This window comes from Pagrus pagrus, assembly GCF_965226575.1.
Source record: "Pagrus pagrus genome assembly, chromosome: 6".
Classification (NCBI taxonomy): Eukaryota; Metazoa; Chordata; class Actinopteri; order Spariformes; family Sparidae; genus Pagrus; species Pagrus pagrus.
This window is the reverse complement of record NC_140190.1, coordinates 6,681,889-6,695,271: the sequence shown is the minus strand read 5'-3', so window position 1 is coordinate 6,695,271 and position 13,383 is coordinate 6,681,889. Positions and strand designations below refer to the sequence as shown.

The 13,383-nt window shown below is 40.9% G+C and overlaps 1 protein-coding gene across 1 annotated transcript in view; it reads right to left on the bottom strand.

Moving 5' to 3' along the window:
* The window catches only part of gabrg3 (gamma-aminobutyric acid type A receptor subunit gamma3), a 46,827-nt gene extending 34,814 nt beyond the window's left edge, over positions 1-12,013 (bottom strand). The window contains exons 1-2 of the mRNA XM_084355472.1: positions 11,719-12,013; positions 11,335-11,480 (exon numbers count right to left, since the gene is read on the bottom strand). Coding sequence (XP_084211598.1) covers positions 11,335-11,480; positions 11,719-11,771 — 199 coding nt within the window. The 5' untranslated portion in view covers positions 11,772-12,013. The remainder of the gene's footprint in view (positions 1-11,334; positions 11,481-11,718) is intronic.
* Positions 12,014-13,383: the final 1,370 nt, after the last annotated feature.

The window sequence follows — 13,383 nt, the reverse complement described above, 5'->3', positions numbered from 1 at the left end:
CCAGTCGGGGAGGGGGGGTAGAGGCAAGCTTCAAACTCTTGTGAGATTTATTTGTCATTAAGGTGGGCAGAGAATGATGAACAGGTCCACGGAGACATTAGCTAATCTTTTTTTCAGGTTTAGCGCTGGAGCCTGGCCCCTGTCTGATGAATGGACGTACATTAGCTGCCGGTGAAGAGCAGGGGACAAACCGCAGCCTCGTCCCTTTGTTTGACACGCTGACAGCGATATTTATGGTGAACGGGAAACGTGTGACGGCGGCTGGATGTTTGCCTTTTCATGTTAATGTAAAATTAGAAAATGTCACATTAGCCTGCCATCCTTATTCAAAGAAGCAAAGCAGACTTAGAATAAAATATAGAAAGTCTACGTGAACTGTTTAACAATGAAGAAACAGCACGGCAGATGCAGATTCATTATGTCTGCCCCTCGCCAAGGGTAACTTCTCCCTGTTTACAAAAGAACTGAAATATTTAATGAGTTAATTAGACTTCCACTTATGTGAAGCGTCAAACAGATCAATTCTTTTGACCTCTGTCGGCCCGCCTGTTATCCTGAGTGGGTTTGGATCTTCCCACCACATCCTCGCCCCAACGGCTCCTCAGTCAGGAGGATAATCCACCTTTGATTTTCAATAAGTGCTCATCAACAATCACAAAAAAACAACAAAAAAAAGCAGGTACGGGGCCGGGAATAGGTGTTGCCCACACTGAATGTTAGTGACGGCTGGTCAATGCCAGAATGAAGCTGATTAACTTTCTTCTTTGAATGTTAAATAGTGCAGAGACACTTCATGATATTGATAAGAACATTTTTCTGAGCAAAACTGCAAAATCACACATAAAAGTTATTATAAAATTCAACTAATTTCCAACAGCAAACAAAATAGTACCAAAGTATTCTTGTAATATCATAACAATACAACTAAAAGTCAACATATAATGATACCTTTTGAAACACATGAAAAAACAAGAGAGACTGCACTGAGCTAGATACCTCAGCCAAAGCCTAACAGTCCCAGTCAAGCATAATCCAATACAAAACTTGATAGTCATTTAAACCATCATTTAAGTCCTCATGGTACTCACTCACAGATACCAGCCTTGTAATCATAAGAAGGATTTCTTTCCACCAAGATCGACGCATTATTCCCGGAGAAGTTAACAGAAATATGTCTCATAATGTTCAAGAAGGTGAGAAACAATTCCCGGACCTGTCCCTTTATCTGGATCAGCACCAAAAGTTAATGGGGTCTATTCTGGACCGAGACTCATCCTCCATCCAAGTGTCATGAAAATGCATTCAGTAGTTTTTATATAATCCTGCCGACAAACCAACAACTGGTAACACATGTAAACTCAACCTTCACTGTTAACCATGTGTTTATTATCGTTACTGTACCATGTTGGAAACAATGTTAACCCTAATGTTTATATAGTAAGCCTGTTGCTGGTACTTCATGCACAGCATGTCATTTAGGTATGAGGACATTATTTTCCTTGAATATCGCTCACCTTCCAGATAAAAGTAAAGCTTCTACCTCACACTAGGACTTGTTTTATTGGAGTGACTGGTCTCCACTGCTGCACATTTTTGTCCTCTCATTACTCACATAAGCTCGCAGGAAGTCCCGATGAAAAAAGCACATGTGGGAAAGTCGCAGCCTATCCTCGCGTTCGGCGTCTGCGTATTCTGAGCTGCAGAATAATGACTTACGGCATAAAGACTTCAACTTCTCGTCTCATCGTCCGGGCTCATTACTCGAAGAAATGCCAAGGGCTCTGAAATATTCAAAAAGCAGAACAGATCACCTCCCTCCGGCTAACTGTGGCACGGCCGATCATCTGTCACCCAGTAAGCAGACAGACACCAAAGCTGGTTTAAGGTTTTTTAATGAACGTGCAGGAGAAGAGCTGCACTGTGGCTGCAACTAAGACTGGAGTTACATCTTAGTGTACTTAACACTTTTTATCTGCATCCTCTTGCAAGAATAAGTGTGACAAAAACAGGTACAGTGGTCTGTTCTGTGGTAAAATTAAATGTTAGTATTTTACATTTAAGTTTGGTTGTACTATCATGTTAAATCCAAATGCCACTGATTTCTCATACTCAGAGCAGAATATTCTGCTGCCCTTGGATACTGTCTGAAAACTAAAGGATTGTTCCTGCAGCTGCATTTATAAAGTTTTTTTTCCCCAGATGTATAGTTCAACATTGTGCTACTTCAAAACACCTAAAGACCAAGATTACTGGGAACACTACTTCATCAGAGACAGTACTATTGACTACCTGTACGTCACTTTGGCCACAATTAAGCACACTGACCATAGATAGTCAACCCATCCAGTAGGGTTGGGTTTTTTTTGCTCTAAAGTGTTGATCCATTGTTTGTCAGAATGTTTTTTGTGCCTTTTGGGTTCACAAACAATTTCCAAGTGTGGGATGCAATTGAGCTTAAAGGTGTAATCGGCCATCTTTTGAATTTATACTCCAAAAAAATAGCAAGCAGCATATCATCAGATATATCAGTTATCACATATCGCTGCTATCTGAAGCCGCTGTTAGCCAGTTAGCTCAGTTAGCCGTGCAGTAAGCAGTCCAGAATAGGAGCTCTGAGCAGTTTTATTAGAAAAGACGGGCCGGGGCTAGCTGCTTAGCATGCTAACTTCAGTAGATATCTATGCAACACAATACAAAGATGTCTTTGACATAATGTCAGCACCAGTGTTGGAGGTTACTTGTTACAAAATAATCCGTTACAGTGCTCAGATTGTTTTTTTGACGCAACGAGTAACGTAACGCGTTAGTTCTGCAATCCAATTAATCCGTTATTTAGTTAGTTTCAGTTTACTCCTCACACAGGACAGACAAAAACCCACTTCCATCTGTCTTTTGTCTTGAATGTAAATGGATACAATCAGCATTCACACTCGTGTCAAATACAATGTATCATGAAAACACAACATCAGGGTGGACACGCTCATTTTCGCCCCTTGTCAGGCGCGATACTCTGATGTGTGTTGAAGTTCAGGCCGCCGGCTTGTTATTTCTTTTCCAATCCACCTCCTTTCAAACAGCTCTTGGACATCGTTCAGGTGTTGCTGAGTTTGAAAGAGAGACTGAACACTTAAAGATATTAAAAACTAACCACCGTCACATTGTCAGTCGCTTCCGTGTCAACACCAGATCCCTGCCAGCTGCCTCTCAACAGAGATAAAAAAAGCAGCGATATGTCCCACTCATTCGCTCCAGCTCCAAAAAACACTAGGTGTCCATTTCATAATTTCAATGATTTGGACTCCCTGATTTTCAGCACACCAGGAAAAAAAGAACAGAAAGACAAACTTCCCTCTTGGCAATGTGAAAAGAGTCAATTGCCTATTTTTAGCAAGTTCACCCACGTTTAAAAGCCCCACATATATGCTCTTATTTTAATGTGAAAGTGGTTTGTTTGCCTGTTAGCTTAGCAGTCGTACAGGTTACAGTGACATAAAGTCATAGATCACTGACAGCACAGGACAACTGAGTAACACACTACCATCTAAGTGTATGACATATTAGTACATCATTTGTATGTACATCCAACTTTTAGCTAAGGCCGTGCATTGATGAGAGATATTTTCAATATTTTGATACAGAGATTAATTAATGAACAAATTTTCATTATAGTAATAATAAGACATTTACAGCAGCATGATTAACTCCTGTGAGAGAGTTTTGCAGTTTAGGCCTTCTAACGTATCTGGGATCCCCATCAGATCGCATGTTTTTATTAGATCCAGTTATACAGTATATATTGTACTTCTGCAGACAAATACAGACAAAATATAATCAAACAGACTAAAGCAGCCTCGCCCGTTATATCAAGCCTGATATCACTTCACCTACTATAGTTGTTTCACTGTACAGGACACAGAGGAAGAGACAAAAGTCAGCTTTAAGATGGATAATCTGCTCTGGCCGAAGCCGATTGTGTCTGTTTTGATAGATATGGATAATAACGGTCCATATTCATGATTGAACTCTCCTCCTAAAAAAATTAGTTTGCAAATAGTTTGAAAAAACAAACAGCTCCACTTCCATCTCATCTCACAGCCTTTTATCATACGACTCAAATGGATCGACTGTTTTTTTCTCCCCCACATGAAATCATCTGATTAATCGATGTGAACTCAACGTAAAAATGTGTAATTCTCATCAATCAAGTCGCTGTCATCCGCCGAGCTGAGTCTGACACATCCTGACAACATCTTTTGTAACCACCGTAGTTACTAGGTGATGGTCTGAACAAAAGCCTCGCTCATCTCGTGTGAGAAAGGTGACATTTAAAACGGCGCATTCCTGTTTCAGTTTCTCAGGCTGATGTTTCTCCTCTGAAAGCCCATTATATTACCGTGATGGTGTCGGCTTTTAACTGCTTTTGACTTGACATTATAAACAACAGAGGAAGGAAAAAAAAACACAGCTGCTAATTATAATGGGATTTTAAGTCCATTAAAGAGCCACACATGCAGTCGGTGAAGCGGACCTGCACTGAGAAAACGTTCCCGATGTTTGAGATCAAACTATGTTTACGACTAGATGACGCAAGAAGTTCGACACTCTTCACACCTGCAAACTCTATTAAATGCTCTGTGCATCTGCATCAGAGTCCCGTTTAGGACTATTTACGATCAGCAATATTAGTTTAATGTATTTTATTCTGTAATCATCTCTCTATGTAGTCGTTTTTATTGGTAGCAGCAGGATATGCCATTCTCGTGCTCGATATAACAACCTAGTGAATCCTGGACTGGTGTCATGGTTTGACTTTTGGTTTTGTCATTTCCTGTTTTATTTTGAAAGTTCTGTCATTATGTGTCATGTTTTGCTGTTCATTTCCTCCCTTTGTCTGTTTTCCCGCCCTTTTCACTCCTCATCAGTGTTAGTTAATCACTGCTTGTGTATTCAGGTCCTTGTCTTCCTGTCATGTGTTTGCGTTTTTTTGATTCCTAACATTATTTCTGGTTCGTATTCTTGCTTTTGGTTTGTACTTGTGCCTTTTTTGGCTACAATTTGGGATTTTGGATTTGGATTTCCAGCTTTATGCTATTAAAATTTGCTTTTCGTTCTAATTTCTTGCCTGCCTGTGTGTCTGAGTTTGGGTCCCACTTTGTTCAACTTGTTACAAAACAGAAATATCCAGTTTAGACGAGGTCACTTCTTCTTCTTCTCTGGCTGCTCACCGTGTAGCAGAACATAACCTGAATTCTTTAGATTCTCTGCACTCATCTGTAAATTATACTTATATTAATCTTGTAGTGACATTCAAGATCTCCCGCTAACATAGTGCTTGCTGTGATTTGCTGGCGCTGCTCCCAATAGCTTCGTGCAATACAAAACTCCCATTGGAAAACTGCTAATTTAAGTGTAATTAGTGTTGAGTGTTATGTTGTGTATTTGATGTATTAAACCTCTATTGAATTTTTGTTCAGGGCATTTTTCGGTAGCCCTTGTATTACAAATCTTGTTGTTTACGAAACACAAATTGATTTTTTGCTGTAAAGCCTTTTGAAAAAGGTGAATTTACTTTTATTTGATAATTGTGAAGTTCACAAATGAGATTCAATATGGTGCAACGAAGAAGAACTGAGAAAGTAGAAATGTTATCTACGTTTTATAGGTCAGGTTTTTGTGTGTTGATCCGCTTTGACGGAGAGCTACCAACAACATCTGAACTTTTTTCAAAACCATTCTCCAAAACATGTGTTAGGACAGAAAATGAACCCACACGAAGGGACATGAACCTGTTGCACCACCTGTCCATAAACTACATCTACTGTAAATGCAGCTAAGCTAATCTCCCGTATGCATTCATCCAGTAGACCTTTTTGTAATTTTAACTGACTAATGTAAGCCTCACTGTTTACTGTTACATATCAGAGCTGTATTAACTATTCCTACTGCTGCTAATTCACATTAAAAGCATTCACCCGATGAACCAGGTCGCTTTCACAGTGAAACGGTTAACGGAAATGCAGCGTATTAGTCACCGGGGTTAGCCGTGGCTCGTCGAAAAAAGCATCTACAAAACAAGACACCGGCAATTTTGGCATTTTAAATATTTGCAGGGCAGTCAAATAACAGTCGGGAGCAGCCATGCTGAGCTGTTAGATTAAGAGCTGGAGGTGACAGGCTGCACACTTCCAACTGCCGAAGACTGCCAAGACAAATTGGGCCTTCGTCAGTGTGAAATGTCAATCCAGTGGTGTTGCAAATAGTGTTTATAAAGAGCTTTGCAGGTTTTTTTGGCCAACAAATGCAACTTTTACATTTGTCACAGGAAGAAAGTGTTATTTGTCCTTCAGAAGAAGCTCTAAGATAGACACGGTTAAAATAATGAAGTCCAACTGACGGCCTCTGTTATTTCCTCTCCAGGTAATAATAAACGTTAAGTACTGTACAGGCAGACGTGACACAACTGAGACACCAGCGCAGGTGTATCACTTTACATTCAAGCCGTGTGGTGGAAAATGCCACTCGTTGTTTAACCATGAGCCGTGAAAAGCTTTAAAAAAGTCACATTCATTAATGCTCGAGAGGACAAGGTCAAACAACTTCAGAGCACCATCTGCCATCAAAGGGCCAGCATCACAACAAATGACTGTTTAATTTACTTATCTGTGGTTAGTGGTCAGGGGAATTGAACAAAAAAAAGAGAAAAGCTAATTGCCGACATCCTGTTTATCATTGCTTCTTTTGAAATTATCCATACAAGGTAATTTAGTCAGCTTTGGCCGGGCGTCCAGAGACGAATACAGATCTGTGGTCCTCAATAGAATAATAATGTACCGTGTGAAGGAGTGTGTGTGTGTGTGTGTGTGACGGGGAAATAACAGAGAAAAAGAGAGAGTCTGGTCGTCCCTAAAGTATCTCGGTGAAAAGGTCACTGTGTTTATTACTCAGACAGAACAGTTGAACACTACAGCACCTGTAAAATGTGAAGTTCATGATTCTTGATGGTTTTACTGGATCACGCTTCACATCACTGCCGACAACAAAATCGTTTCCATCGTTTGTGCAACAATCTGCACATCATGAAGTTTCTTTGCTTGTAGCTTTTCATCTTAAGATCAATAAATCAAAGATCTGGACGCCAAACAGACTACATGTATGTGAAAGTGGTCAAACCTTCAGAGAGAAGACCTCATTCAAACGGCGGCCATGTTTCTCCAACGTTAATGCTCAGCGTGTGAAGCTTGAATGCCGGGTAATATGACGCTGCTGTCCTCTGGGTAACAAGTCGTATTAACGTAGGCAATGTGACAAATAGTTGTCATTTAACAGCTTCCCAACTGATCAGCAGCCCAGAAGATGATGGATAGTGAAAATATGGTGGCACATTCGGCCGTATTTTAAGGTAAAACAACATATTTGATAACTTGTTTGCTCCTGACTCCTAGCTAACGCTTCATCATTTGTGTTTCGCTTCCAGGGTTAGACAAACGTCTCCAAGATATGTGTTTAATTCTGAATTAATTTACGCCTCACGTTAGGTCAAATGTGGTTGAATGGTGGCGTTAACTGTTGTCTAATGGCAGGTAATTGGTTATCTTGAATGATGGTTCGATGTCCCTCAGGATTAAACTACTCCATTGTCTGAACAGTTGCTAATCAATCAAGAAGCAGTGAAATGGTTACAGTTTTTCAGATCGCCTATATTTATATGACTTGCACCCTCGAACACAGCAGCACAGCGTTTCAGTTTCCACCCTGAGTGTGATGTCAGGGGAAAATGGCCGCCGTCATGGTGTCATTTTCAGCCTCAACAGGCAGCAAGTCAGTGAAAAAATTCTGAGAAACCAGAACCAAACAGCAGACAACGTTAGCAACTAGCTGGTGAACATTAAGCAGCTAAAGAGTCAGACATGTCCCTCTGAAGTTGGTAGAGACCAAAAACGGAGCTAAAAGAGAGTCAATGTTGGGCGTCATCATTCATCAGGTGGTCTGACACATGACTGCAAATAAGCAACTGTCTGCTAACATATTAGATGGTTATGTCAACTTGTTTCTGTAAAAAAAAGTTTTAAAGTGTTCAAATAAAAAACTACAGTTTCAAAACAACTGGGGAAACTAATATCGCTGTGTTGGTGTTGTTCCTGGAGCATCATAATTCACTCCAGGCCTGTCACTGAAACCGACCAGTCACGCTTTTGTAATGGAAACAGACCAGAAAAATACACACATGGGAGAAGTTATCCCTTCAAACTACGTTAAAAACGTAAATAAGTCAACTTAAAGGGGCAATATGTAAGAATCGTAGTTAAACGTAAAAAAAATGAAATTATCAACAGAATGTGAACAAATAGCAGTTTTGACGTATGTTTACACTTTATGTTTTGCTGAAAAGACATCTACCGAAATTAGCATGCTATCCAGCTAGCCCCATGAACATGAACACTCCCCTGGTCCCTGAGCTCCCAGTCCGAACAGCTAGCAGCATGGCTAACTGAGCTAACTAGCACTGGTGGCTACAGTTAGCAGCAGTTAGCGCTTGCTCTGGTGACTTGCTGCCACCTATTGGTTTTGAGTTTGAATTTAAAATGGGCCCATATCTTACTTATTGCACCTTTAACCCTTTCAGCCACACCTCATTTTCAATGGCAAACACACAGCTGACGTAATGAAGAGTGAAGTCCAGGCTCGGGCGTTAGGGTTCAATAAATTTGCGCGACACTGAAGGTTTATTTAAAGTAAACGTGCAGCAGAGCTTTTTGTGACTGAAAAGCTTTCTGTTAGTTTTAGGTCATAGTGCACGGTTCCCTTTGAGCGAGGTAAATGAAAGCGCCTGAAAGTGTCCACAGGTGAGTGGAAGGAAAGAAAAAACCCAAATGTGTTACGTAAGATAGGAGAGTGAGAGGTCAGGGTTATTTATTGGAGTCAAAGCGACACATGGAGGAAGTGACACGGAGAAAGTGGCACTTAGGATTTGAGAGAGGGATCAGCTCTCTCAGGACGGCATCAAAAGTTCTCGTCCACCGCTCAGTGTGGCCCTCTGACATCCTGCGTACCAGTTATATTTGTTCCCTCCTGCTGCCTCTCTGTCAGGCCGAAACAACTGAGCTTACCTGGCTTGGTAGCCATAGTAACAGCTGTAGCATTCATGCAACACCTGCCCCGAGGCTGAGGTAATACAGATGCTGCGACCACATTAATAGGACTGACCTGACAGGATGACCTGATGGTTGCGCACCTGCTGTCCTGTCCAGCTCTTGTTAAACACCTGCATATTTTTCACAATAAATCAGGTCATGCGTTCCAAGTTTCTGCCATTTTGAAGACATTTAAAGCGTGCTCGTTTGCTTAATTAATTACCAACCTGGGCCCCAGAGCCCCAGGGACACAGAGGGACCGAGGTTCACCGTGTGGAAAATCATGTGTGGTTATTTGATTTCATTTCACATTTGTTTGGTTACTTTAATACGCGTCACTACGGCACAATGGGATGGAGTTTGGACTGTCACTCGTTGCTTTACGTTTAAGCCATGTGGTGGAAATCCCTCTTGTTGTTACCAAACAGCTGCTCATGCATCAAGCAGGCAAATCACCAAAAAAGTCAGGAAAAATATTGCACATGAAGCCGATTCTTTGACGTCTCCATTATAACACACTGCAGAATGAGACCATCGCAGTATCTCCTGATCCTGACAGCAGGAAAACATTCATAGAGAAAACCAGAAGCAGGAGGTGAGAGTGAACACCGTCTCTGCACGAGCGACAAACAACACGTTCTCGGATCCTCTCACGCTGTATATGACGTGGGAAATGCAAATGCAACAGGCACGAGAGCCTGTGAATTAAAAAAAAAAAAACCTCTCCCTCCTGCGCTCAAAGTTTCAACCTCCAAATGTAATTTATATTCATGAGGATATGCTGATGAGATACATCTTGACCTTTGCTGCTGCAGGTCCTTAAGTAAGAAACAGCTGAGAAACTGGGTGACTCTCCCCTCGCGCCACACAAACAACCACGGATGTGATGTAACAATGAACAGCGTGTAACAGGAACAGGTCGATCTAAAATGCAGTTTCTTACGCCTTTGTTTTAAAAATGTATTAGAAAATGGCAGCCTAAGCTACCAGGATGGAGAACCAGTATAAATATTAACCGGTGCCAAATTATGACGGCATGTGTTCAGTACATATTTATCCGACTGGAACGGTTTTGTCTGCGTCACTTTTTAAAAAAAACCTAATTTGTTAAAACACGTTCTGAAAAATTAGCATGCACCTGGAAATGTTAGCTTTAGCAACGGCACTACAACACACGCAGGATGATGTGATCAATATACTAACATCAGAATGTAATATATAAGATGAAATGATGAGTTAGCCCATCCAGCTAGCATAGCCTAAGGTTTGATTAGATACTAAAGGAGCATTATGTAGTTTTGGAGAAGAAATTCAAACCCAGAATTTTCATATTTACAATATTATAGAGGTAATAATACAAACTCAGATACATTTATATTTTCCATAGCTGATAAACAAGCTGTTTTCAGAGGAAAATAAGGTCCCCAGAACACTGTTTGAAGCTAGAAAGGTGGCAGGGTCCGCCACAGATAAACAAAGTGAAACAGTATGAAATTGTCCTTTAAGGTCAGTTTGTTTATTCACTTTAATCGGCCATGAAAACAAAGAGTTTGTTTATTTAGTTTGGTTAGACATTAAAAAAAAGAAAATCAGACAATGAGGATGTTTTCTCTTCTGATTCAAATTATTCCCAAAATCTACATAGTGCTCCTTTAATATGGCAACAGAGACAATGATGAGTGAGCAGACTGTCACCTGATTAGGCTATAATTTCTAATATATTGTTAACACTGACGGTGGTCGGCTCGGTTTGTTTTTATTGGTCCAGTCGGTCTGAGAAAGTTTGAGCAGCACTGATCTGAGCCATCGTGTCGCCTCCTCATGTGAAAACAAAGTGATGCCCTCGTTGGATCCGGTGACATCTGATGTTACAGATATCCAAACACTCTGACCTCACTGGATCTGTTACAACCACATTAAAATTAAAAGGCACAATGACGTCACCTCACCTGCAGAAAACAAACAGCTGTGATGTCTGACCTTGTGAAGTCTGATAACCACATCATCTATATATCCAGTGCTGCTGTGGGACATTGTAGAGGTCTGACATGATTTTGGCATATTCACGGTGTGTGATATAATGTGTGGATGTCTGACTCTGCAGGATTATGTTGTGTTATCAGTGCCAGATTTGCATGTGTTGATATAATTGATTTACAGTCTGCAGCTTTAGGTGAAAAACATCTTTTGAAGAGTCAGTTACCTCCGATATCCGGCCGCAGTTTCTTGTCATATTCTTTCAGTAAATTGTTGAGTATTTCCGTGGTGTCCGTGTCTTGTGATTTAGGAGCCAGCATCTGGTTCACAGTGACATCCTCATAGTCCTCCTCATACTCGATAGTTAGAGAGCTGCACAGGTAGAATGAAGAAGAAGAAGAAGAAGAAGAAAGAAGAAGAAGGAGGTGAAGGGGAACAGGTGAAGTGTTTTCTGCAGAAGCATTACATCAGAGATAAACTTACTGATAAAGTTTTATTTGGAGAGCTTATTTTATCCAACATCCCTGAACACAACACACCTTTGCTTTCTGTTTTTATGTCTTTTTTTAATATATTTTACAGCAGTTTGAAACAAAAGCAGGCCACTCACCATGTGTGGAGGACAGACAGCAGTAAGACATAAGCCAGTGATCTGGATGTCATGTTTCCTCGCGGGGTGACAGCACGCAGAGCTGGTGCCAGAGGACGCTGCGCATCGGTGTCTGGACGCGACGGTCGCAGCTGCTTCAGAGGATGAAGCTCCTCATAGTTTGTAATCCAGCGCAAATCTCAGTCATTGTTAAAGATGTTCTTTAAAAAAAAAAAAAATCCTTCCTCACGGGCGTTTTCAGACGGAGGAGCAGCTCCTCACTTGTTCAGATTGCGGACACTGCTGGTCTCACGCAGGTGCGCACACTCTGAACGCGTCCCCTCCGAAAGCCCCCAATTCAGTCCAAACTCCTCTGAGGGGAAAGTCTGCGTCACTCCACTTTTCTTAAAGAGTATTTCTGCAGAAGAAGAGTCCGACCAGCGTTAAAATACTTTCTGAGGAGGCGTTTTTTTTTTTTTCTAAGAGTATTTTGGGATCGTGCAGAAGACATGCGTCTGAACTGGATGATTTCAGAGAATATTTTAATTATAAAGCTGTTTTATAGTAGACAAGACATCAACCTGTAGCAGTAATATTAATCAGGTTCTAGTTACTAATTAGTCATTCATGGTGGAGAAAAAAAGGTTAAAGGAACAGTTCACCCAAAGATAGAGCAGTCATCATCTACTCAGCCTCATGCCGATAAAAAGCCGGGTGAAGTTTCGTAGTAAACGAAACGTTTCTGCAGCTGCACAGTGAAAAACAGCTTCGCCGCATCTTTCTAAACAACTGAAGTAGATGGGGACTTGTTTGAAAATGTTTAAAATGTTTAAAATGTATGCACCAACGCTCAATTTTGGATCTCCGTGGTTCCAGACACTTGGATTATGGCGGATGAGCTGTACGGAGCCATTTTATGTTCCTTTTATTTATTTTTTACATTTTATTAAATAAGTCCCCATCTACTTCAGATGTTTAGGAGAATGCTGCAACGCTGTTTTGCTGTGAAGCTAAATATTTTGTGGACGACAGAACTTCACCCGACCGTCCATCAACATAGGTAGATGCTACCTGAATTTTCATTTTTGGGTGAACTTTTACTTCACTATTACTTTTACTATTAATATGCTTCTTTTCTTCTGTTGTTTTTAAAGGAGACCTGTTACACTTTTTCATTTGTTTCCTTTCCTTCAGTGTGTTATGGAGGTTCATATGGATGTAAAAGATCCTGAAAGTTAAAAAGCCCAAAGTCCACATCAACGGGAGCTCCTCCCTCCCACAGAGAACACTGCTCCTTAAACGCCTCGTCAGTAGTCCCACCTTATGTTCCATGACTTTGTGACATCACACTATGTCAGCATGTTACACATTTGCATAATTCATCCGTATAGAAGTGAAGCTAACTAGAAGCTGAAAACACGACAGAGCCGTCCAGAATCACGTAAGCGGTGCCGGCCCAGGCGTGTGTGAGCAGACCAATCAGAGCAGACGGAGGAGCCTTAAAGAGACAGAAGCTAGAACAGCTGCAGCACTGGACAGCATGAGAAAAAACTGATTAAACCTGGAAATAAGCATAATATGTCTCCTTTAAAATGCTGTTATTAATATAATACATATCTCTTCATTGATTACCACCTGCATTGTGAGCACAGGTGGTGCAGCCTCTTTGGATCTCTTGTTATTCAT